We start from the raw sequence: 25,835 nt of genomic DNA on the forward strand, positions 1-25,835 counted from the left end.
CGAGCGGCCAACTGTCACTGCTCCGAGCTGACGATGAGAGATTTCCTTCCCGTCGCACGGTGGAACGAACTGATAGGAGAGGTCGGACATGAGATTTTTGGCTAAAACCGCAATTTTTCCTTTTCATTTTGCCACAAATTCAAATTCCAAGGGTCCTGGTGTCTACCAGTTATAAAAAATCGAAATTGGGGACTTTTAGGGGTGTATTTTTAAAGAAAATCGGGGGCTTTTTTCCCGAAATAGTATAGAGAAAGGGAGCTAGTTAGAGCGTTAAAGGGCGTATATTATATGACTAATTTTGCAAGTCATGTTGAATCGATAAAAACATACGCAAAACTAGGCACACTCAGTTTTCTATTCCTGATTATCCCGAGCCGCCGTGGCTGGCGGGAAAATTTGAAAATGCCGGTAGTTCAGGACGATTTCTGTCATTTTTCGGGGACCTGAACAAGAAAATTGGGGACTTTTGGGGATATCGGGGACACACTTCAAAAATCGGGCAGGATGTCTACTAAAACAGGTTGGTCAAAAATAAGTACTTTTACAGTATTCTCAGTATTCTCAAAAAATTCAGTACCTCCTCAAACAGGAAAATACCGTACTTTTCAGTGCCTCCATTTGACGATTTTCAAAAATTTGAAATCGCGACAAATATGACAAAAAATTTAAGAAAATTCCGGACCTTTCTGCGGAATTTCCGCACTTTTTCAGTACTTCCAGACCGCCCTTATAAAATCAGCACTATTTCCGGACTTGTAGACACCCTGATCGGGGATATTCGGGGACATTAGGGGCTTTTGGGGACCGGTAGACACCCTGCGGAAGGAAATTTCACAAAAAAACCAGTGTAGGTAGCCACTCTTGAACATTCTGTTTAATACGTTCGAAAATATAAACTAAACTTTCAAAGTTTCCGGAATTTTTCCGACTTCTCCTATCGACTCAGTCCACTGTGCGTCGGTAGGGAGCTCGGGACGCACAAAGCAGCGCGAGGACGCGCGAGAGACGCGGACGGCGAGGATTGAGATTAATTGAAAGTTGAAATGAGGCGGGAACCGGAAAAAACGGAGCCGGGCCATGCCGATGCCACTGGAAACCCCCCCCCCCCTCACCCCCGGCTTCCGAGAACCCCGAGGAAAAGCTCCGGATCAATCGGTCTTCGGCCGGACTTTGAGCTTGAGCTTTTCAGAGCGTTCGAGCGTGAAAGCCTGCGTTTACGCTGTGGGAAACGCCGAGCGGATGCGCGCTGGAGTGCCGAAAAGGTAAAAAGGTTCAAGTAGAATCTGCGGCATTTCGGCCGACTTTTCGACCTCCATTCTACTATACTAAGGAAGAACACCGTATGAGCCTTTGGACGTTGTCAAATTTTATTTGACAAATCTCAAATTTTCTGGTAAACTTTTGGATTTTTTTCCTCCAAATATTTAGAGAATTCCGTTCCTAATTTGGATTGCACTTAGCAAAAAGGAACCACGAGAATTGCAATGTTGCTAAGACTGTGCAACTTCTTTGGTCTTGGAAAAAAACCTGATTATCCATTGACAGTTTCAATTTTACTCGCTGAAAACTGTGAATCTAAGACGAAAATTACCATGTAAATTTCGTATTTTTTCACGATTTCAGTTATTTTACTACAAAGGATGAATTTGTACAATCTTAGCATCATTGCAATGCTTCTGGTTCCTTTTTGCAAAATGCAATCCATTTGATCTATGATATAGTGTCGAAAAGTTTCAATGAAAAATATGCATTACTATCCTCAAAAATAAGTAATTTTGAGAGTAAATTTGGCAACATTCGAATGTTCTTACGCCGTTTTTCCTTTGCTTGGCAGGGTTAGACAAGCTTTCATTCCTCTTTTGAATTATGTAAGACTGGCCTGACCTCGTTCCAAATTTTTCGAAAACTGTTGGAGTAAACCTAATGTTGAAAAAATTCTGGCTATTGCTTTTTCTCTGGGGTTGGAGACTCACATAAGACTGTTCCTCCTTTAAGGGACCCTGACAGATAAGCTCAGATCCTGTTCTCCTAGCTTATGCATTACTCAAGAAGCTTTTGGAGGTGTGTTGCCCTGCTGAGGAAGAGCACAGGCTTTTAGTGAAAATCGACTCTGTCGTTTAATGACATGAAGTCTTAAGGCCCAGTCCTCATGACCCTTGAAGAATTCCCAGAAACTTGCCCAATCTCAGATCACAAAAGATGCCAAGAAAAATGTAAAATTTCCTTATTTTTCCTATTTCCAAAACGAGTATCCGAAATATTCTTCATCTCTTAAGTTCAAGCTGATGATAATTAGCAAATTACAGATATGGTATGACGACAAGAAAAATGGTAGAATTTTTTAATTTCCAAAAAAAAAATTTGTCACATTACGGTCTCTGAAACTGGTGGCAAAAGAAGCTTCACAATTTTAATACATAATTTTTTTTTCTTCCTTTCTTTCTTCTTTTCAATTTGTTAGGAGCCAAATAAACTTCTTGCAGGCGCATGATGTGCTACCACTGCTTTGCAAATACGAGTTCAAAAAAAAATGGACAGAGTGTGTCAACTTTTTTAGGCGCAACGATGGCTCGCCCCCCCCCCCCCCAAATTTCAGACGCTAAAGCTCGATTATTTGTGCATGGCGCCCAGGGAATGCAGACACTGCTGCCAGCAAACGACATACTGATGAAATAAAAAACATGTTGATAACTTAGAATTAGTTAAGAAATTTATAAATAGTACTCACCAACTCGGTTGATGTTCTGGGAATGATTGGCGTTGTTCAACTGCTGAAGCTCAACAGAGGCATTATCGAGGGGAAGAGGGTTTTCCGGATTAAGCCACTCTGAACATGACTCGCATCCAGTCAAGTAGCGAGTTGAAGCCCTACAACATTCCCATCGTTTTCCGTTCCACAATCCTGGATGATAGTTTGTGGACAAATTTAAATTATTTGTGCACACTGAAAAAAAGGAGGGTATAAAATGAAATGCATGACAGAGGGAAGAGACAAACCTATACAACAGATACAATAAACAATAATAATTTTCTGCAATAGTCTGGATATAGAGAATTTCAGAAACATTTAAAATTTCGCTAGGGAACTTATCAATCAGGGTCGTTTGTGGGCCCACCCTGAAAATCTTTACATTTACGATTTTTGAGTCATTGAGGGTCTAAGTTTCACAGAATGTATCGTGGTTTGGTCATTATTGGTCTCTTTTCAGGTCTTTCTGTACATAGGTCTGAAAGCCGATTTTGGCGAAAAATGCGGACTTGGCGGGTTCGTAATTGAAAATTAGTCTTTGGACTCATGTTTAAACCAGTATTGGACCAGAGAACTAAATTACAATACATTCCATAAAATATAGACCTTCAGTGAAGAAAAAATCGTGGAGTTGAAGAGATTCAGCTAAGGTGTACCCAAAAACGGCTCTTATCAATACCCCTCCTATTACAAAGAGGTTTTTCACAGGCATTTCAAAGGGAAGAATGTTTTGGAAAATTATTCTTTAAAAAGCTGCATGATATGTAGACCTACACACAGCACACTCACCTGTGGATGAGCAAAAAGAAGCAATACCACTTATGAGTAAAAATCTTTCTAAGCAGCTGATGATGAAAAAAAAATAAGGAATGTAATTTTCATGATAACACTGCGATTCCTTATCGATAGGCTTCAAATTTTAGAGCTTTCAAGGACTTAAAAATGTAGGACTTTGTCCCTTTAATTAAGTGCTTACAGAGGCTTGAAAATCGGAAAAATCAAGGATATTCGGAACTTCTCAACGCAACCTAAGCCCTATAATTTTTTTCTTCTTTTCTTTTCTTTCTTTTTAAATAACTGGGCAATGCCCAGAACGATGAAAATCCAGACAGTAAATAGTCAAAAAGGCTTTGATTTAGCTTTGGTACAGTTTGGGACCAGAACATTATCGTTACAATTTGCTGATCTGCCGAAATTCATTAACTATTTCACAAACAATATGAAAAAGTGAAGAACTACCTTCTCTCAAGGCTAAAGAACATTATCGTTACAATTTGCTGATCTGCCGAAATCCATTAATTATTTCACAAACAATATGAAAATGTGAAGAACTACCTTCTCTCAAGGCTATGAGCCAATCAGTTCTGTCCTGTTCCCTTGCTGTGATAAGGTACAGGGTATACTCCTGACCGGATGAGTCTATATAACACAGCTGAAATGGGTAGCCAGAAGCAGAGGAATTGAGGACACTGCAATTATTGTCAACCAGGCTTAGACTTGAGTTTAAATCTTGAATCGATGAGTTGAGCGGCACGGAAGATATGACAGCATTCTCAATGACATTGACACTGTTTAGCTGAATTCTACCGCGTTCTTTCCTCCGCTGAAATGAAAAATCGATTAAAATTAAATCAGTTGCTCACAAAAGAAAACAAAAAACGGAGAAGGCGGAGGTGGATTTTGGCAATTGAAGCCTCTGGTGAAAGGAGGAGATAAGTAACATTCTCTTACAAATTGAGATAATGGCATTTTGGGATGAAAATTATTTCAAGGTAAACTACGCAAAGAATTATTTACTTACAGAGAGTGCTTCTAGCTCTACAACATGAATTCAAAATTTTTGGGACCACTTGACTCAATTTAATTTTCCAACAGTACTGAAACTCAATTTCCTCAAATTCACAGATATTAAACATATCTCTCTCATTCACTGTGGGCAATCATTGCCATTTTTTTAAAAAAGAGAAAAAGAGGGAGGAGGGGAGTAGGATAAATATGGATGGTACACAAAAAAAAAGAACACAGGCAACAACAAAGACCTTTTTTTAGGAAGTAAAATGTATTGCACGAGAAATAAGAAAAAATAATACAATAAAAGCATTAAGCAAGCATTGTGAAAGCAGTGCATATGTCTTGAATTGACACTGACTTTACTATCAGCTTCAGCAATGATTGGATCAGAGGCAAGTTGATCTCACTGTCATCTCACTAGGAGGAATCTAATAATCAACTGTTCGAAGAGTCCACACTACATATACCTTCATAGTGGCATTTTCGGAAAAAAACGAGTTAGGAACGATTTTGGCATTCTTCTGAGAGGTAACTAAGTACACCACGATAAAAATAAAAGGGCGAAGGGAAAAACACGGGGATACGACCACCCTCAACCACTAGTTACACCAAACAAATAACTTTTCGTAAAAAATGATGCACCACTCAACCTTCATTCTCGTTTTCCTCAGCATCATAAAAAATGCACTTAACGGGAGGGGGGCGGGCATGTTGCGGACCCTGCATTTCTGAGTCGAGAAGGGCCCGATCATTGAACTGCTGACTTCAAACCGGACTTGCTAACTTCAGATTGGGGGGTAGGGGGATTTTCACGAAGATTTTCCAGCCATGGTACTTAAAAATCACTCCTCCAAGGCAGGGTACCAACAATTAATTTTGAGGGGGATTTTCCTCGCACCGAGTACCTTTTCTTGTGGGGAGGGGGGGAGGAGGGTGTCGATATAAATGATTCAGGGAAACCCCCGACCCCGGACGAGGGTCGAAAAATGGGCGATACCCCAAAACAACTGAGCTGAAAACGTTACCTGGATCGGACACCCAACAGAACCGGAGATTTTCCCTCAAAGAAGCAAGAAAATCGCGTCGAAGTAAACTAACCGCACGAATCGGCAAAAACTGAAAGTTGAATACTTTGTGTAAAATATTTTAGTGTAATTTAAAGTAGCGGAGCTCGGAGCTTTCGCGGGGGTCCCTTCCGCCGTGAGAACGTCTGACACACTGCAGGGTACAACACCCTTCAGTGGGCTTGACCCATCTGACACGAGGGTTGTCATGGCTACAGCCTCCCGCCCGCCGCCGCCCCCTTGCACACTGCACTACGGAAAACAGCAGTAAGTGCAATTCCCGTGAGCCGGAAGCGCGTGAGGATACGCGCGAACCGCGGCTCACGCTGAAACCCACTTACTGCCGTCTTCCGTAGGGATATGCAATCGGGGATTCGGAATTGAAACGCGATTACGATCTAATTTGATCCCTAAACCCAGCATGTCCGCTACCGTGCGTGCCCTGGAAATGCAGCGTTCTTACGGGCCCCGGGGCCTGTCGGAGGTGCGGTTTCGGCGACGAGGGCTATTCAAGCGAAGCGAAGACAGAAGTCTTTGCGGAGCGATTAGAATTGCATTGACGGATGATGACTTACTTTCCCGAGGAGGGAAAAAATTGAGTCTTGCGAACGGCGGGTTGAGATGCCGACTGTGAATAGAAAAAAAACAAATCAATAACTGGACCACGATGGAATTTACGCTGGTAGAGAGGGATGAAGAAAGCCTCTGAGCGTATGTCGCGGCTTAAGCAAAAAAAAAGCTCAGCAGCAGTTGAAATACTCACTGTGGAGGACCACACGAAAGTATCAACTTACAAGGGGAACTTTCCAAGCTACCGCCTCCGATCGGGCTGAAAAAATTCGTACGAACTCTTTGGATGAATCCATTTGACCCGTGCTTTTTTTTTGTTTTGTTTTTTCCGATGCGCCCTGGAAACACCCCCAAAAAATCCCGAGAAGTCTTGTTTAGAGCGCGTGAGTCTATATACGCAGTTTCAGGGCCGGATTTACCTTCTTGCCGCCCCATTCTCATTCGTTTTGAAACATCAATACAAACCATCCAGTGAACGTGCCGGAGGAGGAAGAGGTATAAGACGCGTTTACTCGTGTTGGGCACATTTTTTGTGAAAGCCCCCTGTCAACACTAGCCAAAGTTTCGGCGACGAGGGCTATTCAAGCGAAGCGAAGACAGAAGTCTTTGTGGAGCGATTAGAATTGCATTGACGGATGATGACTTACTTTCCCGGTACTTAGCGCGAAAGTTGAGCTCCGTAAACCTATCTCTGTGTGGACAAGGCCCTTCATTTATGAGAAATGAATGAAAAAATTGTGAAAGTATAATCATGAATGTGGTTTAATAATTTTAACTTCCGCCACCGCGCCAATCGCACTGTGTTTGGCGCAATGCGTGAAGTATCCCTACAATCTCGTAGGCGCTATGCGGTTCACGCCGACCGCTGTTGACCGCGCTACGTTTGACGCAATGCGTGAAGTATTCATGGAGTCTTGTAGGCGCTAATATGGGTTTCATGCTGACCGGCGCGGCTCGACGAGGGCTTCTCCTTTTCATCTCAAATCCTCGTCATTATTGCTCTCTGCGCCGTACCGCTCCAGGCCAAATTGCGTGTTTGGTTTCTCTCTCAACTAGACTAATGAAAGAAGCTGTCTCTTGTATCACCGAAAGACGAACAAATCAGAAATTACCATACTTTAACCTAAGGAAATGGGAGATTTTGTCGCCATTTCCCGTTTGTGATTTTTTTTCGGAATCTGTTTTTTTTTTTTTTTTTTTTTAATACCTACATTTGAAGCAATTGCAAAATTTGCCGCCCCCTAAATTTGCCGCCATGGGCCGTGGCCCATGTGGCCACCCCCTAAATCCGGCCCTGCGCAGTTTAGCAGCTGAAAACAAGACTTATCGGAATTTTTTTGGGGGTGTTTCAGGGCGCATTGGAAAAAACAAAAAAACACGGGTCAAATGGATTCATCCAAAGAGTTCGTGCGAATTTTTTCAGCCCGATCGAAGGCGGCAGCTTGGGAAGTTCCCTTTGTTAGAAGAAAAAAAATTTGAGCAATTGCACTATGAAAAAACCTGTATGGTTGGAAACTAACAAAAGTAAGGTTCCATGACACCAGAAAAAAGTAAGACCACATCTCCATACACATCGTTTGAGATCGTCTAATGTACGTACCGAAGGCTAAAGTTGAAAAATGCGCACAATCGTAATCGTACATCAATTGAAACTGTTTCAAAATCGTCGATAATGTGTCATTTCTGTTAAATCAAACTGACCGAAATATCTCCTCGAAATGTTCTGTGAGAGTATCTGAGAAAGAGAGGAAAATTCTCAAAAACCTTCAGGAGGAACTGCTCGTTGATTCGTCCTCTAAAAAAAATAATAATATAGGAGCGAAGTGTTGCAACGTCGCTATCGGAGACACGCATTTTTCAACTTTAGCCATCGATACTTGTGACTGTCTACGGAAAAAAAGACACAAGGTCACAAAAACTCAAAATTGAGTTGTTGGCATCAGAGCACAGCAGAGTGTTCTAAAGTGAATCGCTCACGGCAAATTCTTGTGGATGTCGAAAGGACGTTTTCGGTCGGAAACTTAAACTCCAAATTTAGGGCTCCATCTACTCAAAAATTCCATTCATCGGAAGATTACTCCCGTTCGCTACAATCCTAAGTTTCTGAGACGGGTCAAACTTTATGAAATTCGTTGAGATTTCTAAAATTTCCGCAATATTCGTGACTTTATGGTCAAAAAAATTATAAAATTTGAGAGATCGTGAGCAACATGCGTGTGCATGGATGGAAACGTCATGAAAATGGGATGCGAATCGACGAGAATTATGGTACGTCCATCAGCCCACGGATTCTGAGCGATAATAATTCAGGCACGGCTGACGTGGGAGTTGCATACTCATAATTTTGAAGGCGATTTCTACGTATAATAAAATGTGCTCGGTAGAGCTGAATCGACGCGCTCAAGAACCACGACCACGCCACAGCTCACCATCAAATTTATTTAGGACCGAAGTTGTAGGAGGGTTCCACCACACTGTGGGGCTGAGCCCCTTGGTCACTCCATGGCTCAACCCCTGACAGAACATGAATTTACTTTTTCTAAATTGTGAGGGTTTCCATTACAGACACTTAGATTAGGTATTAAAGCACGGAAAACGGCATTTAAGACTTCGTTCAGGTTTTGTTAAGAGGGTAATATACTGCCGTGCTAAGGAAGAACGCCGTAAGAACATTCGAGAGTTGCCAAATATCCCTTGATAAAGCATGTATCATGACAACATTCATGCATATTTTTCCTTGCAATTTTCAGATATTTTAGATTAAATTGCCTACAAAATTGTCTGAAAATTTTGGAAAATAATATTCACAATTTTCCCAGTAAATTCGGTTTTTATTGGAGGAACCTTGGCGGCGTTTGAAGGCTTGAACGGCGTTCTTCTTTAGCACGGCAGAACAGTTGGAAAAATTTTCCTCAAAAATTTTTAAAAGAAATCATCAAGAAAATAATTTTACGAAATAGTGTATTTCTGTCGGAAAACACACTAAAATCTGTAGTTGAAAGCTCTTTTAGACTCGCAAGTTCTTGTCATTCTCCTGTTTCTGTCTTGTTGTCGCACATAGCAAAAAATGTATTTATAAAGTGATGGACGAAAGAATGATGACACACATAAAATGCGAAAAAGTGCTAAGCAGAAGCAACGGACTAAAAAGGCAGGCTACAGGAAATGACTGATGAAACAAGCGAGCAGGCATAAATGATTGAGAAATTTGAAATCGACAAATATTTTTTTAGAAAGCTTATAAGACTATAAAATTCAGATGTCTTGTGCTTTTAAATAAAAATTTCATCTGTTGCTAGCGGTAAGAGCATTTTCTGATCCAAATGTCAGTTATTAGGGCTAATCCATATTAGCAGTCCGATTGTTGAAATTTATGTCGGCACGACAAGAATCGAAAATCGATATATTACACGGCGCAGATAGGGCTAAGCCTTGTCTTATCATGCCGACAAAGCCAGTTAAAGTTTCAACAATCCGGCTGCAAAATAGAGAGAATGAATAAAAGTGAAAATGCAATTGCTTAGAAAACAGTTACAGTATTTGTGATTTAATATTTCCTCCCAACTTGATTCAGAATATTTTAGACCTCAATCATTCTAAATAACCAGCAGCATTTAATTCGAGATACCACAAACAGAGTCTATTTGGCATGCAAGCAAAACCAAAGCGTAGGTGTTCAACATGCAACATTAGAAAAAAAGCTGCTCATTTATATACTCCCGATAAATTTTGTTTGTTTGACATGATTCTAGGCATTGTTTCTTTAAAAATACTAATCAATTAGCTCTCTTGACAAGAGGATACTTGGAAGAAGACAAGATAAATCAATGTTTTGAGCTTAAAAAGATTGAGCGCTTGCTGAATGAGAATTATTCCCGTTTTTCTGGGAACTTGGATATTGGCACTTGGGCCCTTAAAAAAAATTGGTACAATTATGATTTTTTTCACCTCTTATAAGGGTCAGAAAATAATTATGATAGACTCAGCTAGCCTCAGTTTTGATCAGTATACACTTCATGTTTAACAACGCACATGCTATTAAAAAAAGAGTATCTTTTAACTTTATTTCCCGATCCACATAAGATAAGATACTTGTTTTCACAACTATCTTTGGGTATTCATGAAATAATTTTTTACTTTAGAAAGCTTTCAAGTCGACAGCCTTATATAAATTAATAATTTGCAAAAGTTAAGCTATTCAACTCCAAAATCATTGTGATTTGATTTGCACAAAGAAATATTTCCTCCACTACTCAAATGATAACCTCACCAGAGATTTAAAAAACAAAGACCGAATTTCAATGAGCAACCTTTGGGGATAAATTAATAAAATGTGTTAATGAGTAAGTTCATACCCTATTTAGAAGAAGGTGAAGGCTTTGTAAACATGGTAAATTTCCGTAACCACCTGTCGCGGATTTGGGCACCAATTCCTGAGAAACACCATTAGTTTTCAATGAATATTCACAACAAATCAGACGTTTCACAGCGAACAGTGATAGAAAGGGTGTGTAAAATTGGTTTTTTGTGCACGCGAATCTTTAACACCTGAATTGTTTACCATACATTTTTAGGAGAAACCCATGTAAAAGTGCAAACACAAGACTCAAGACAGTGCAAAGTGAATTTTAGAACTGGAGGTGACTCAGATATAAAACTCTTAATAATTTCTGAACACTCTACCCCAGTCATTTTAAAAGTAAGCGACATCTTTCCTTGGAATGACACGCTTCGTAAAATAAAAATTTACCTCCAGCTCCCAAGAACTTTTTGACGACTTCTGACAAAATTTTCAAACCCTTTCATTCAAGGGCTTAAAATATAATGTCAGAAGCGTTTTGGAATGTCTCCAGAAGGGAAAATTGTTTTCCATTCACCTTCATTTTCTATTACCTGTGATAACAGGCAAACATTAATAAAGCGATAAGACCCTGTTATTTTGGAAGTCCCCATTACAAAAGAAAATAAGGATGGTTCCTTTCAACAATCTCAAATGTGATATCTAAATGGGAGAAAAATCATTTGAAATTCAAAGTGTTTTTTCAAGAGATCTTCTGGGCATCCTTAAAAAATTTCAAGACTAGTTCCAGCCAAAAATTTGAAAAAAAGATAAAAAATTGGATGAAACTCTTAAAATGTGAATCAATACTGAAAATGTTAAGAGAAAGGACTAAGGGTTTGAAGTTGACCCTGCCTTGAAAATGTAGGATTGCCACAGTGATAGAAGTTGTCTACAATCCTGCATTCTCTTATTTCTACTGTTTGGTTCCCATCAGTAATCAGCCTAAAGCTCATACTATATGAAACACGATCTTGCAAAGAGCAGCACATTCTTAGTTACAATTAATGCAAAAACAAATTAGTAATTGGACTCAGTAATTATGATGCACATTCAGTATACATGTTTAAAGTTGAGAGAATATTAGTTCTGGTTAGTCTCAATGTGATCCACAAAGCAAAACGTCAGCACATGAATTGATGGTATGGACAAAATTATAAAATATGCTATCTGAACTTACAGAGGCCCTCACATCGACTGAAAAAGAGCTAGGGCTACCTATATCATTAACCCAGATAAAATTTACGAAGATCATGAAAATTATTGTTTTTAACTTTCTACGCCTCATGGAAATAAGACATTTTTTGCATTGGGACACAGACTGAAAATCACCACTTTTGAGGGTTTGAGTGATGTTGAGTATTGACAAGTGAAACAGGGACCATGAAGAAAGTTGGTACTCTGGTGAAAAATGGCTCGCTTTTTCTGGCAAATGTGCATTTAACAACAAAAACAACAAAAAAGAACCATATTGCATTCTCAAGCTTTCGACAGTAATGTTGTAAGTTCCCCTCCCCTCAGAATTCTGTTTGGTTTGTCTTGAATGAAGCATACAACCAAATATAGCATTTAACAACAGAGAATAATGGTAGGACTAACGTGAACATTGAACAGATAAAAGAAATTTCTTTCGGTTTCTTTGGAATAGCCATCATCAGGGACTAAACCTCACTTGTTCCAGTTTGTAAATCTATTTTGAAAAATAGATTTATGAGGATCAGAACCAACTTATATTTATTGATTAATGAGGAACTATGAAAGCGTGTGCAGAATAATATAAACAGGTGCAAGTTCGCAGACTGTTGGTTCTGACCTTATTGGTTCATCAGAGCCTATCTCACCACAGATACATCCCTTGAAAGATCAACCGTAAAAACTTGCATTTGAAAAAAAATCCAAGGTTATACAGGGAGAAAATACGGTGGGGACCTCACTCTTTCAATTCAAACAATACTAATAAACGGGCAATAATTCACTTTGGGAAATTAAGACTATATTTATGAAGAGCTTTCGTATTTTTTTGATTTGCTGCGATGCAACAATGTTGGACCTCATAAGTTTTTATGCACAAATTCCTAATGTTACAGAGCTTGAGACACATTGCTGCTGACAGCAATTAGAGTGACACCCATGTAACAGTGAAAAATGTGCACCTAAAGCGTTACTTTAGAGCCTTAGAATCTATTATAAACTGGTTTGCACCATTTGACAGGTTGGAGAAGCCTGACGTGAGCTGTTTTACTTTGTTCTTCTTTTTGCGTGGCAATTATTAAAATTTTGTGGTTGACAATGGAACAAGACAAGGGAGGGCTGAGATGGAATTATGTGACTGGTCAGCTATGTTGTTAGGAGTACCAAGAGTCATTTTGAGAGCCCTTTATCAGGATGAATATTCGACTGGTTGTCAGTCAGGAGGAGCTTTTACTTGCCTGGTTTATTATTCAGTCTAGTAAAAGGCTTGCTAAGACACTCTTGGTATCTCAAGTGACATAGCTGACCAATCACATAATTCCACTGCACCTTTGTCTTGTCAGTTTTTAAACACAAAATTTCGACAATCGGCCTCAGGTGTGATTTAAACCAGTGGACATCATTATAAACAAGTTTGTTTCAAGTAGCTAAGATTTTTAAATTAAGGAGATTTCTTGAAATGGACATACAAGTCCATAGCAGTGTTTCAAAATAGCCTGTACTTTTAATTTTATAATCCATGACTAAAGAGATGGAGATCTCCAAAAATGTCTGTCCTTTCCTCCAGATTTAACTACATGCAATGTCAGATATGATCTTGAGACTGGTTGCAAACAGTCTTCAACAAGAAATAAATTCAATTGCTAATCTATCCATGGCCACAATCTACAAGGATCGTCCAAAGTTCTATTCTGTGGATAAGAGAGGAATTATTTCAAACTGTTGGTGATTATGTAATATTTGTTAAATGAAAGTAGGAAAACATACCTCTCCTTCAGTATCATAGTAAATTAGATGTTTCCGGGTTAAAACGAACCATCGCTGTTTATAATTTATTGGAGTGAACCGCTTCTTGTTCTGTGACCTTTTGATCATCAAGCCTTGCTTGATGATTTCTTCTCCATCTTTGCCCGCCATCACAGGAAAAAATGGACTCAACAACCTATGCAGGAGAGAGACAAGTATGAATCAATAACACATTCTCAAATTGCACTACTATTTTGTCCTCAAAGATGTTAAAACAGCACCATTTCACTACTTTGTTACATTCAGTACGGGCTGTTTCTTGGCGTTTTTTCTCATATAAACACACAGTTTTTTTTTTTTTTTTTTTATTCATAGAAAATATAACAATTAGCATACAAATAATCAAGCTGTTCTTGAAAACTCAAATATGTGAGTTGTTGGAAGTTATGGATAAATCGTATCTTATAAAAGTTAAAATAAGTTAATATCATAGAATATTTCAGTACATGAGTTTTCAAATCTTTTAGTTTGGTTAGTTAATTATTCAATGAATAATTAATTGTATTCTTAACCTAGTTATTCTCTACGGAACCGGGACCGGCCATGGCCACTACGTCGGTAATAAACACACAGTTTGGGGTACTGTGTTTTTTCTTGCTTCGGAGCTGGCGGTTGAATAGGTGCATTCGCATCTCCGGCCTGCCTGATAATAATTTTTTTTGGGGTTTTCCTTGTTTTGATATGAGAATTGTTCAGCACGGATGGTAGATGGTGTGGGGATCACATTTTTGTGTCATGCCTCGCATCATATTTGTAACGGTGTTTCGATGCTGTCTTGGATTTTGTGGGATGCTAAGTTGGGTTCACTGATGGGTGTAATCTACTGATGAGGTCTAAAAAGATCCAAAATGTTAGAGATCTCTCAGCTTGACCTCAACTTAATATTTTAATGTAAGCTGCCTGCGCTGAACACTCTCCTCTCTCAGTCTTTTTCTGATACGCATTAGAGCTCAAAGATGTTGACTGTAGTTAAAGTTTTTGAACTTTTTGGCTTTGTTTTCCCCTTGAAACAATGTGGACCCAGCACCATTTCACCACCTCGTTACTACACAGCATCTTTGGACACATTGAGACTAAATATATCAAATCAAGAGCTGAGTTAATGCAACAAAAACACAAGAATTTGTTGGATTCCAAAGCGATTAACAACTTGTGCAGATGCGATTAACAGTCCATCTTGTTGCTCAAATTGTCGAGCCATTCTTTGAGTCAAATTCAGCAAATAAAAAGCTGACTATTTACACAATGTGTAAATCTTCAGTGCAACTACACAGAATCTGTGGGAATGTAATCCCAAGCCTTCAAATTACGATCTGTTCTATAAGTATGATGCCGCCCTAATCTTAAAGCCCGTTGCAGGTGTTTTAGATCATGATGTGCCCCTCCATCATAATATCTAACAAAAGACTAAGAGCAAGGAATTAAAGATTGAGGAACAAAAATATGTTGTCTTGAATTCGTATAGCTTCCAAAGTATGTTAATTCCAGAAGGAAAGTATAACCTAAGCCTAGGTACAGAAATGAGGGCTGACTCATACTCGTGAGGATATAATAATCCAGGAGAACCATGATGTTGAAAGTAAAAATAAAGAATATGGAATTGACAAGTGATAAGTAAGTAGCAGAAAGGAATCAAAGTACACATGAGGTCCAGTGTGTAAATGCAAACATAGACCGAGATTGAAGGAAGCATACCTAACAAACCACAATTCACACCATACACCCCTGCATATCATACAGCAGATAAATGAAATTCTTTAGATAGCCAGAATTTTAAATAGCAGTTGGAATGGAAGATTAACGATAGCCACACAATAGATTCGCAAATTATCATTGATGATACTCATGTTATGTTCGATCTAATTATGATATGAACTGATTTGTTTATTTTGTGTAGTGTTGAGAGGATGCCTCCTCTAGAGGGTGCAAACAAAGAGGAATGCTGGATTGAGATTTTTTTACGATTAAGAAAGCGTTGAAGCTAAGTTTTAATACTTACGAGAATCATAAAGAAGAAGGTGGGAGTATTAAAATTCACTGGGAGGCAGTAACAAAAAGACTTGAAGCACCCGAAGCCACCATGAAGAATTCGGGATTCGGAGAAAAAGACGTCAGTAGTCCCTGTCCGCGGTACACCATCAAACAAGGGTTTGGACACTCAAATGCGCACGCAGCCACAAAAGCTTCGCTGTTACCTTGACAGCCAATGAGCAGTAGAGTTTCAGGCGAAGCGCACCAATCAAAATTTAGTATTCGTACCGGCTTCAGTGTTGCTGTGGCTAGTCTACCAATCTGGTTTGACAGTGTACTTATGCTTGCAGACTAAAAAAAAACTGGATAAAGAAGAAGAAAAAGAAAGGGAAAAAAAAAACAATTGATTGAGTTAGGTTATGTTGTTTGTCATCAGTCATTTTCCTTTTGAGCTTTCGAATTTGATTCAGCTATATCATGTTGATCAAGCCTCTTGGTAAATAAAAAAGTTAACTGTGTGGGTATTTAAACGTGTTTCCGCCGCAATCAAAGTAACCGAGATCCAGTTGCTGTTTGCAGTAAGTACCTAACGCGGCGAAAGAAAAGTGTGTTACGTTCAACATTCCCTAGGGAATCAATGAGTATAATGCTTCATCGAAATTCTTACTTGAGTGAAAAGTTGGAGGAGAACTTTCGTTTCCACCGCTCACCTCAGTGAACATTGATCCTTTCCACTTTGCGTCTCTTTCACCCGTTTTCTGAAGTCTCTGAACTAAACTAGTTGCGAATTGCGAATCTACCTCTCTTTTATCATCTTCAACAGGGCGCTCTTCGTCATGTCTTTCTAGTTTCATTCCCTGGAAAAAGTTCTGCATCAACCTTAAGGTAGGTTCAATATCCATGTACAATATGATACTTTAAGCTGTAAGGCCTTCTTAAGGTGATTCGTCAAGCTCAAAAGAAGTGGTTGAACTGGCATGCGATATATCGCATCTTTTAGGTGAAAAATCTTGACAGATTTTGAATTTTTAGCAAAACAAAGGACAATAGCCCCTGCGATGACCTCGCATTCGATTCAGCTATCGATTTCTGTATCGAATGCGATGTTTTTCTCCCAACACTATTATGCTTTCATTTTTCTGAATTTTGCCGATTTTTGGGTTTAGAACGATTCTTTAGGCTCATGCGCAGGAGCTATCGTCCTTTTTTTTTGCTAAAACTTCAAAATCTGTCAAGATTTTTTACCTAATCGATGCGATATATAGGATGCCAGTTCGACCACGTCACTTGAGCTTGACGAATCACCTTAACTGGTGCAGAGGTGCCGGAACGTTAATAGAATAAGCTGTAGCTGAGAACCTGTACTGTTTGGGCACACCAGAGGGGCGAATTTTTAAGGTAATTTGTGTCTGTTGAACAAGCTTTAGAGTAATTTTTATTTTCAGAAAGTGAGCCTGAAAAGCACTTTAGAATATGGACCAATTCTTCAGTTTTGTTATACCCAAGTTTTTTTTTTTTTTTTTTTTTTTTTTTTTTGAGGGGGGTTAGTCATGCAATCAACAAACTTAATGATTGTTTTTAGCTGTATGGATGTTGAAAAAGACACTGGTGGTGAAAACACACTGAGATATCAATATACCCGAGCCTTTGATTCAGGAATAATTCCGGAAGCCATGAAGACTTGTAATTTTTCTGTCGTCTGTAATCTAAATCTTCCAATTTTACTGTCCACAGATGGCAACCCCTGATGCCAGCCAAGTTAGTTCTTTGCCTCTTCCGCCTGTCCAGTATATCAACAACTACACGGATGAAAATATCAAGCGAGGCAGAGCTCCGAAACCGCCTCCACCTATTGCGGACTCCTACACAATGTTCGGCAATCAATTCAGTGCTGATGACGTCATAATTCGGCCTTTAGAAAGTCAGGTAAAAAACGTTTTATCATCTTATTGTTGTGGTAGAAAAAAGGAAGAGAACTGATTTAATTTCTTACTAGCTTGATTTTTTATATCCATGACTGCTCTGTTTGGAATTTGCAGATCCAGTGCTAACCTTAGTATGTAAATTTCTGTTGAATGGTGCAATATTTTGATGTGACTTATCTTTTCTCTCCCCAGTTCTAACTTGTACAAGGTTGGACAGGAGTAGTTAGCAAGATGATTTCAATTTATTGTCCCTACCTAAAACGAGTCACATCATAGAATGTGAATGTGTGATCAATCACGCCCCAAGATCCAATCCATCATTCTATTAAGATTTTGTAAGATATAACTTTTTTCAATGAATGCTGAGATTGTGGAATTCAGGTTCTTTGGTCTATCAGGAAAAATAGGTTTAAGATATCTAGAAAGCTCATGATTGAAAATTATATCTTTATTTTGTTTCATTTTTCAGGGAATTAAACGGCTGTATCCTCAACATTTTGACCGAAGACGTGAATTAAGGAAGTTGAACCACTCGCTTCTAGTAAATTTCTTGGACCTGATAGACTTGTTAGTTCAGTCTCCAGATTCTCCGAGGAGAGCAGAAAAAGTTGAAGATCTTAGTTTATTGTTCATTCATATTCATCATCTTTTGAATGAATTCAGGCCACATCAAGCTCGAGAAACGCTGAGAGTCATGATGGAAATGCAACGTAGGCAAACTTTAGAAGCCATCAGTCGCTTCCAGAAACACTATGACAAGGTGAGTTGTATTTCTTCCAGATTTTCCTTCTATGGGCTTTATATTTAACCTTCACTTCTAAAAAAGTTACCAGAAGTTAAATTGAGAGATTGCAGTGACTTCTCAGCTGTCCTAATAACTTTCCCAGCATCTAACACTTTATTGCAATTTTTGCCAGTCTTGATGAGGAGGCAGTTAAAAGCTGGCTCAATTGAATGCACCAAAAATTGTTATTAGCTCTCTTCCGTCAAATCTACAGATTCACTTTCAAACATAACTGTGGGTCAAACTCCTCTTTTCACGAGGCTGTGATGTGATGTAGTTATAGTCTGTGCAGACCAATTAGTAGACCGAGCAATAATTCGGGCATTTTCGGGCGAGCCGAGAATTGCAACGTAGGATCCCGGCGAGGAGCTGCTGGGTCATCGCCGAACTCACTGGGGTATTGTTCCCATAGTGTCCACACCGGGCCTTTACCTGGCGGCCGAACCCTTGTCATTAAGGCTCTCTGTCTACTGGTGGACCAAAAATTTCTCACAAATTTTTTTATCATCTGTGAATTTTTCCTTTAGTTTAACAGATTCGGATTCAGCTTGCAATCCTGATGAAAAATATATATAATTTTAGGTAAGTGTAATGGTAAGTTCTTGTATTACAAAACTCGCGAAATTCGCGAGTTCTGTTTTACTCGGTCTAATTGGTTTGCACAGACTATAGGTTGGTGTCCTTCCAAATTAATGCAGTTCAGTGCAGCTTGTTGGTGCCTAAATAGTGTGCAGGGATGCAGGCTAGCCTCCTGTAGTTTAGTGGTTGTAGTGCTGGCCCTATGGCCAAAAGGTCCTGGGATCGATTCCCGGTCAGGTGACCTGAAAATTTCAATTCCTTTAATTAATGGGTGAATGAAAGAGAGAGATTTCCCTTACTGCAAAACAAATTCTACATCTGATTGAAGATATTTGCACGATCAAATACCTTAAAGCAGGTTACTCTTCTCATAAAAAGAGTGTTCGATGTTGAATGCAAAAAACTGGATGGATTCGAAGATCTTTTCTTAAGCGTTTAACATTTTTCTTTTTTTGATTCAGGTGATGGACATCCTAAATGAAGCCATCCAAATGCCTCCAGGAGCCAACTTAGATAACAAATTACTGGCAAGGACAGAATTCTTCGAAGAAACCAAAATGGATGACAAAGATGCAGAAACGCCGGATGCATGCTCGCCACAAGATCAGTTGATGTGTTCCATCATTGATGCAATGCAGTGAATGTTTTCAAAACTGACACTCTGTATGTTTCAGTTTTGTCTTTTAAGAAACAGATATCAACTTCAATCAGGTTTTGATTATCTAAGCTGTGATACACTGAGGTCGCACGTGACTTGGGTGCCACCAAACTTAGGACCAATACTCTCATTTCATTACTTTTCTGTAAATTTTGGAATTTAGAACAGGACAACACTTATGCCATTGGACTGAGTTTTCAGTAGCAGTTTCAAAACACGTTTATAAGTTTGCAGGACAAGTAGGAATAGAAAGGAGGGTGTCCCCATTCATTTTGAAGGAAGTTTGTGGCAATTTTTAGTCGAAAATATCAGCACCGCATTTAACGCATCACATTAAGGGTTTACTCATGGCATTGTCAAACACTCTTCTAAGTTTGCAAGACAAGTCGAAATGGAAGGAAGGTGGACCATGTGAAAGAAAAATTATGATGGGCATTTTTTTCCCTTAAATACACTAGAAGCTCTCTTGATGCAACTTAAGATTTACTGTTTGCTTTTCATATTTTTAGTGCATCATACGTAAATTTCAAGGCTCATTTGTTCAATAATTGATTGTGACTTTAACAAACATGCTGTGGGTATCGTTGCTAGAGGATTATTCTCCCATATTGTTTTATTTTTGTAACAAAAAACTTAGCAACATATTGACATGGAATTTTGTGAGTACACATATTCTTTATATGTAGTCTTGGAAAAATTCACAGAAATTTTCAAGGTGTTATGTTTTTTAGTTTTCTGTTTTAAAAATATAATATACCTATGAGAAAATTCAAAATGTATTGAAAGGCTAATTCTGATTAATGCTGTTGAAATGCTCCAAACTTATAGCAACTTGTAGTACTCAATATTAAGGTACTCCAGGCTACTTATTATTTGTACCCATCATTTTCTTGTTGGAATGTGGTTTTTATGCTTCTTTAATTTTGTTTTTGTTTGTACTTAATATATTACTATGGTGTAACTCTTGTAAATATATCTTAAAAATATTAAATGAACAAAGATTTTTCTAAATTTTGGATATTCTTTATTCATTTTCAATATCCTTAGCTATTGTAGTTTGCAAGTTCTGACTTTATTACCAATTTAATTAGGTGACCTATACAACCAGGGGCGCAGAGAGTTCTTTGCGTTCACATCCTTTTAGGCAGCCCTCGAATTGCTGTCCACATTAGACTGCACGCTTCACTTCTTTTTTGCGTAAAGTAACATGCTTATCAGTTTTCCTCTAAAAAAGTATGCATATTCAGATTTCCCTCACAAAAAGTCGCACATGCATCTGTATTAAGAAATACCTAACACAAAAAGTTAAAGAAAAATCACAAATGCCCTCTGCCTGCAAATTTCCCTCCTTTTAGGTGCGGCTTCATACATTTCTAGCAACAAGCCAGTCAAGCACTTTCTGCACCCCTGCATTGAAGCGCTTTATCTCTCACTTCCGACCACTAAGTAGGCAGAAAAACTGTTCTGGTACTTAAATCAAACTAAAAAGCTTGAAAGTGCTTTGCCGACAAAACTTGTTCTAGAAACTACTTTTGCAATGTAAGTAACTAAATTTCAACAACACAAAATTTCCTTTTTCAAGTTGTATGTTAGGATGGATTAGTTGCGCATTTCTAGCCGAAATTTTTGCTGACTTTTCATTGGATTATAGGCAAACTTCAGGAAAATTTGAACTTATATTGCACAATCATGCGTTCTTGTGAAAAAGTAAACTATTTGCGAAAATTTTGCAATCTTGGAGTGGAACTACGTTCTTCTTTACGAAAATGGTTATGTGATTGATGAGCTCCAAAAGCTCTTCTATTTTTAATCTGTCATCTGGTAACTTCGATAATTAATTTTAAGGAGATTTATCTCTCGATTCCCAACTGTCGGTCAAATAAAAAAAGTGACCAAGTTAGTGGTACATGAGTACTACAGTAGGCACTGGCACTGGTACCAAACTGGTACATACTCTAGGTAAAAGGCAAAATGACATTGACGAACGTTGCTTTGGCTGCTTGGAGCATTCGGTTCGTTACTTCGTTGAGCGTTCGCACTAATTTTAAAATTCCCGCTGTTTTGAGTGAGAGTTTTCCTGGTTCTTTTCCTTCCACGTTTCCGGTTCGGCAAATTCCATTTGTTCCTGTCGTGGTGTCGAACGAGTAGCAAAGGTCGACATCGGCAATGGTCGATTCGTGGCGAACGGTCAGAGGTCGATTCGCGAATGGTCATACGTCGATGCCCGAACGCACCGAACCAATCGAACCTAGTTCACCATTGTGCATTTTATTTTACTTTTCATTGTGCTTTTCATTTTATCGTTTGTTGCAAATGGAGCATTATGTATAGGCTGCTTGTCTTTGCCGAGGACGACACTAAAGACCTCTAAGTTTAAGTAGCTCTCTTAGCAGAACGAGAGCCATAGTGGATCAGGAAATTCCATCAATGGTTGTAAATTAATCTAAATTTATGCTTTGTTTCTGACCCTTAAAGTAGATACCTAAGTAACCAGGTCTCGATTTTTAATTTGACCTCGACTGATGAGCAATAAAAGCCTAGCGTCACCATTAATGTCTTCCTTTTCTTCATCAGAGAAAGGCTATGTCCAATAATAGACTTAATTGAAAATGAACTTTGGAGAAACGTTCTCCTCTTAATTTTGCACCATGATTTGAAGAGAAAGGTCTTCAGGATTTTTCCATTCTGATACTTGGAGGGAATTTAAGTTTTTTTAATATCTTTTCTAATAAGACCCAGCTGGGGCGCTAAGTGGCTTTTTTTATTTATTTTTATCTTTTAATGTGATTAGACATACACATCAATGGTGAACCTAGAAAAATTTCCATTGTGCAAGGAATATGGATTGATAGCATCTCAGAATCGGTGCATTACATGCAATTTTTCTTCATGTACTGATCCGTTATGCTTCAAAATAGTAAAAAATTTAAGAACATCTGAAATGATGCAACTGTAGATAGGATTGTGGTTAAGTGATGTCACCTTCATTATGCATCCCCTTAAAATGGAAGGATTTATAAAATGAACTTCAAATTTCTTCAATGAAAGTGAAAAACTCTTATGAAGTTGCGTGTAAAAATCAATGTCTCATTTCTGTGTTTTCAGAAACAAGTCGCGGTGAAAATGCCTAATTTTTTTTTTTAATTTCATGGCAAATAAACTTGATTTTTCTCGTCTTTGAAAGTATCATGTCCTACCGCGATGTGCAAAAAGAATGCTCGATAGGTACCTATGTCATAACTTTTTCCATGTTTGAATTAAAATGTTCCGATTAGGACTAGTGTGAGAAGTTCCAGTTGTACTTCTTTGAGGCTGGGCCTCAACCGGCTCTTTCACTTTTGCAGTCAAGTATACTTAGTGTTTCATCCTCTTATCTTTTTGTGTTCGTGTTTTCAGCACCCTGTCTCTCTTTAGTAGGGAGCCGAGGCACCCTTCTATGACTCAGTCTTGTCACGTTACAGTATGAGGAACTGCGCAAAAGCAGATTGAAGCAAAGGAAACTGCGTGTCGGTAGTAAATTCTAGGTATCCTACATGAATGTATTTATTTCCAAGTAACTCCTGTGGGTAACAAAGCGTTGGCTTCCACATCAAGAATAAAGTTGTCAAAGTAGAGGCTTGAAAGCAACTTACAATGAGGTAGATGTAAAGACCTGTGATATTAAAGCGTATTAAAGGTGATAAGGAACTTTACCATCGAAGAAATCTTCAGTCATGGCGACTATGACCATGGAGCAGAGACGTTTCCCTCGCTGTATAAGAAAATCTGCCATTAAAGTTTTTCAAGAACAAGAAAAGCTACAGTTTCATCTGCATTTTTCATCAACTTGGTTCTCAAGAAACCTTCAATGATCAGACGCAATGATATGCTCCTTTGGCGTGGTAGCGAGTGGAGATAATCTATGAACTGCTGAAAGACTACTTTTTCCTCAAAAAGTGGATTTTTCCACCTACCTACACGAAAGTCGTAGAATGTCCACTCAATTAGGGCTCAGACTGAAAAAGAAATTAATTAATTAATTTAAACTGACTCAAAAACACTTCCGGATTGAACAGCTTCGATTAACTTCCCACCGTTCCGACAATGAACAGCAGTGGCTAGGCAAGAAATTACTACTAAACAGACACACTGCCAAAAAAATAATTTATCCGACGACATGCGAAAATTTATTCAGTGAAAAATATTAGACATTCTTGACTAATAAATAGGTGTGTAGATGTACTATCACTATTACTAATGTCCTCAAAAGGGGTTAGTTTAATGAGAAACAATAACAAACTCGTCCGAACTCGCCCCGGCGAATGTTCATGACATTCGCGGCAGTTCGCGGAACCATTCGACCCGTTCGCTTCGAGTCGACGACTGCCCTTTTTTCGAATTCGACTTCTGCCGATGTCGACGATTGAACTCCGCTCGTGGTGTCACATGTCCCTGGTTTGAGGTTATACTTTTGCTCTCTCTTAATTTTTCTTCCTCGCAAGTTTTCCAATTTTACTCGAAGTAATGTTAAATTAAATTCCTTCGCCTAGTTTGGTCTCATGTCAAACTTTTTCTAAGTTATAATTTCCCTAGTGCGGTGGTCAGAGCACTTAACTCTACTGAATTAACCCAGAACTCTTTGACTATCATGTTAAACACAGATCAGCCTTGTGCAGTGGAAAAAGTAGCCTCTGTTGTCAGGAACTCTACTTCAAACAACTGGTTGCAGTTTCTTAAAGGTACCAAAAAACCAACTAAACAATCGAAGAAATCAAAATTTTCATTCAAACAAAAACAACTTTCCGCCTTGTCAGCTGTCGCTTCAAAAGTGAAGGAGGATTCCTCTCCATACATCGCCCCAGACTTCCCCCGTTACAAGAGTAAACCGGAGGTCGAGCCATCGCCGATCCCTATGGATGATGAAGAGGAGCCGCAAATTGACACTCAAACTGTTAATTTTCCATTAAAACCTTTTAGAAATAATTATGTAGCCCTTGATTGTGAAATGGTGGGTGTAGACAAAGACAAAAAAGGGAACATGCTAGGCAGAGTATCCATCGTAAACTGGAATGGAGAATGTATTTACGATAAATATGTCAAGCCCATGGAAAAAGTCACTGACTACAGAACCAGCGTTAGTGGCCTGAAAGCTACAGATCTACAAAATGGTGAGGATTTTACTGTTGTTCAAAAAGAGGTTGCAAGTATTCTGAAGGGTAAAATTTTAGTCGGTCATGCCTTAACCAATGATTTTAAAGTATTGTTTCTGAGTCATCCACGAAGAAAAATTCGAGACACTTCAACATTTCACAAATTTCGTCAGGCCTGTGGTAAAAGACCAAGTTTGAAAAAATTAGTGGCAAAATTTTTACGCAGGAACATCCAAGATGGGGAGCATTGTTCAATTGAGGATGCAAAAGCAACAATGCAACTGTTCCAATTGTTTTGTGAAGAATGGGAGTCTAGTATAAATGGAAAAAAGACTCGATCCAAAAGATAACCCAACATTTTGTCATCATGCAAATAAAATTTGTTTTACCTGTACCCATGATTTCAGTCCTTTCACTCCTATATTAAACTAACATCTTATCCCAAGAAGTTTACCAGCCCCAGAAAGATATTTTAATTGTGAGGAATTAAAGCTGGTTTCCTATAGAGTACCTGTATAGTGAGAGTATGGACAGATCGCTTCATGGAGGGCTTAGGGCCCAAAAGTGCAACCACCCTTCTAACCAACTTCTAACGCACAAAATTTCACTGCCAGTCTGCAGGTTCCAATTCTAACCGAGATGGCCAAGAATGTACATAAATGAGCGTTCTTCCGCAAAACTAAGTCAAACACGTGCTTAATAAACGACGGTTCGTAACAATAGTATTAGTAAATCGTTCTGGATAATTGAAATTCATAGGTTGGCTGCATTTCTGGGCCCTAACTTTATTCGCAGAAGCATCGGTGAAGGCCTGATGGATTTTCGGAGTTTCACATCTGTCCATACTCTTGCTATACAGGTACTCTAGTTTCCTATTGAACATCATTGCACATTTTTAGAAAGTTTTCTGCATCTATTCTATGAATCAGCAATTTTTATTCCGCAAGAATTTTCATGATTTTTCTTTGCTCTGATGCGAAAGTTCTACAGCAATTCTCTTCAAATATATTGGTTGGTTTTTATTTTTTGTTTCTATGAAATAATTAAATTTTAATAACTTCAATTAATACTTATGTCATTCTTGACTACCCATATCAGCATACCCATTCATCTGTTGCTACTTAAGATTGTTAATTTCACAGGTTTCAACCATCACAATGTTGATGCATAAAAATCCTCTCAGAAAAATAGATAAGTACTATCAGAAAATGACATTGTTTTTTTCCCATCTTGCACAGATTTTTCGGGAAATTGAATTTTAACATATGAAGCTCAATTA

General features: G+C 38.6%; 3 protein-coding genes across 4 annotated transcripts in view; 2 read left to right on the plus strand and 1 right to left on the minus strand.

The window, feature by feature from the left end:
• Window positions 1-15,666, minus strand: part of Btk (tyrosine-protein kinase Btk29A) — a 61,345-nt gene extending 45,679 nt beyond the window's left edge. Inside the window, exons 1-5 of one of the 2 annotated variants that reach the window (XM_019061795.2) lie at window positions 15,510-15,666; window positions 13,472-13,646; window positions 10,530-10,607; window positions 4,085-4,352; window positions 2,729-2,944 (exon numbers count right to left, since the gene is read on the minus strand). In XM_019061795.2, the coding sequence (XP_018917340.1) occupies window positions 2,729-2,944; window positions 4,085-4,352; window positions 10,530-10,607; window positions 13,472-13,621 (712 nt within the window). In that variant the 5' untranslated portion in view covers window positions 13,622-13,646; window positions 15,510-15,666. The remainder of the gene's footprint in view (window positions 1-2,728; window positions 2,945-4,084; window positions 4,353-10,529; window positions 10,608-13,471; window positions 13,647-15,509) is intronic. The other variant, XM_072297929.1, reaches the window with a different exon arrangement.
• Window positions 15,667-15,881: 215 nt separating this feature from the next.
• MED7 (mediator complex subunit 7) lies at window positions 15,882-20,438 on the plus strand. The gene is made up of 4 exons (XM_019061801.2): window positions 15,882-16,366; window positions 17,216-17,407; window positions 17,876-18,166; window positions 19,231-20,438. The coding sequence occupies exons 2-4, from the start codon at window positions 17,216-17,218 to the stop codon at window positions 19,408-19,410; spliced, it is 663 nt and encodes a 220-aa protein (XP_018917346.1). The 5' UTR covers window positions 15,882-16,366; the 3' UTR covers window positions 19,411-20,438.
• Window positions 20,439-21,661: 1,223 nt separating this feature from the next.
• On the plus strand, window positions 21,662-24,950 carry LOC109044215 (RNA exonuclease 4). Its single transcript, XM_072297932.1, has 2 exons — window positions 21,662-21,857; window positions 22,824-24,950. Exon 2 carries the CDS (start codon window positions 24,055-24,057, stop codon window positions 24,904-24,906), a length of 852 nt encoding a protein of 283 aa, XP_072154033.1. The 5' UTR covers window positions 21,662-21,857; window positions 22,824-24,054; the 3' UTR covers window positions 24,907-24,950.
• The last annotated feature ends 885 nt before the right edge of the window (window positions 24,951-25,835 follow it).

Source organism: Bemisia tabaci, chromosome 3 (assembly GCF_918797505.1).
Source record: "Bemisia tabaci chromosome 3, PGI_BMITA_v3".
Classification (NCBI taxonomy): domain Eukaryota; kingdom Metazoa; phylum Arthropoda; class Insecta; order Hemiptera; family Aleyrodidae; genus Bemisia; species Bemisia tabaci.

Bases quoted from the DNA above. Each gene is read 5' to 3' on its own strand.
- MED7 (XM_019061801.2), top strand. From the start codon at position 17,216: ATGGCAACCCCTGATGCCAGCCAAGTTAGTTCTTTGCCTCTTCCGCCT. The intron at 17,408-17,875 runs GTAAAAAACGTT...TTCATTTTTCAG, and splicing joins TTCGGCCTTTAGAAAGTCAG to GGAATTAAACGGCTGTATCC. The intron at 18,167-19,230 runs GTGAGTTGTATT...TTTTTGATTCAG, and splicing joins TCCAGAAACACTATGACAAG to GTGATGGACATCCTAAATGA.
- LOC109044215 (XM_072297932.1), top strand. From the start codon at position 24,055: ATGTTAAACACAGATCAGCCTTGTGCAGTGGAAAAAGTAGCCTCTGTT.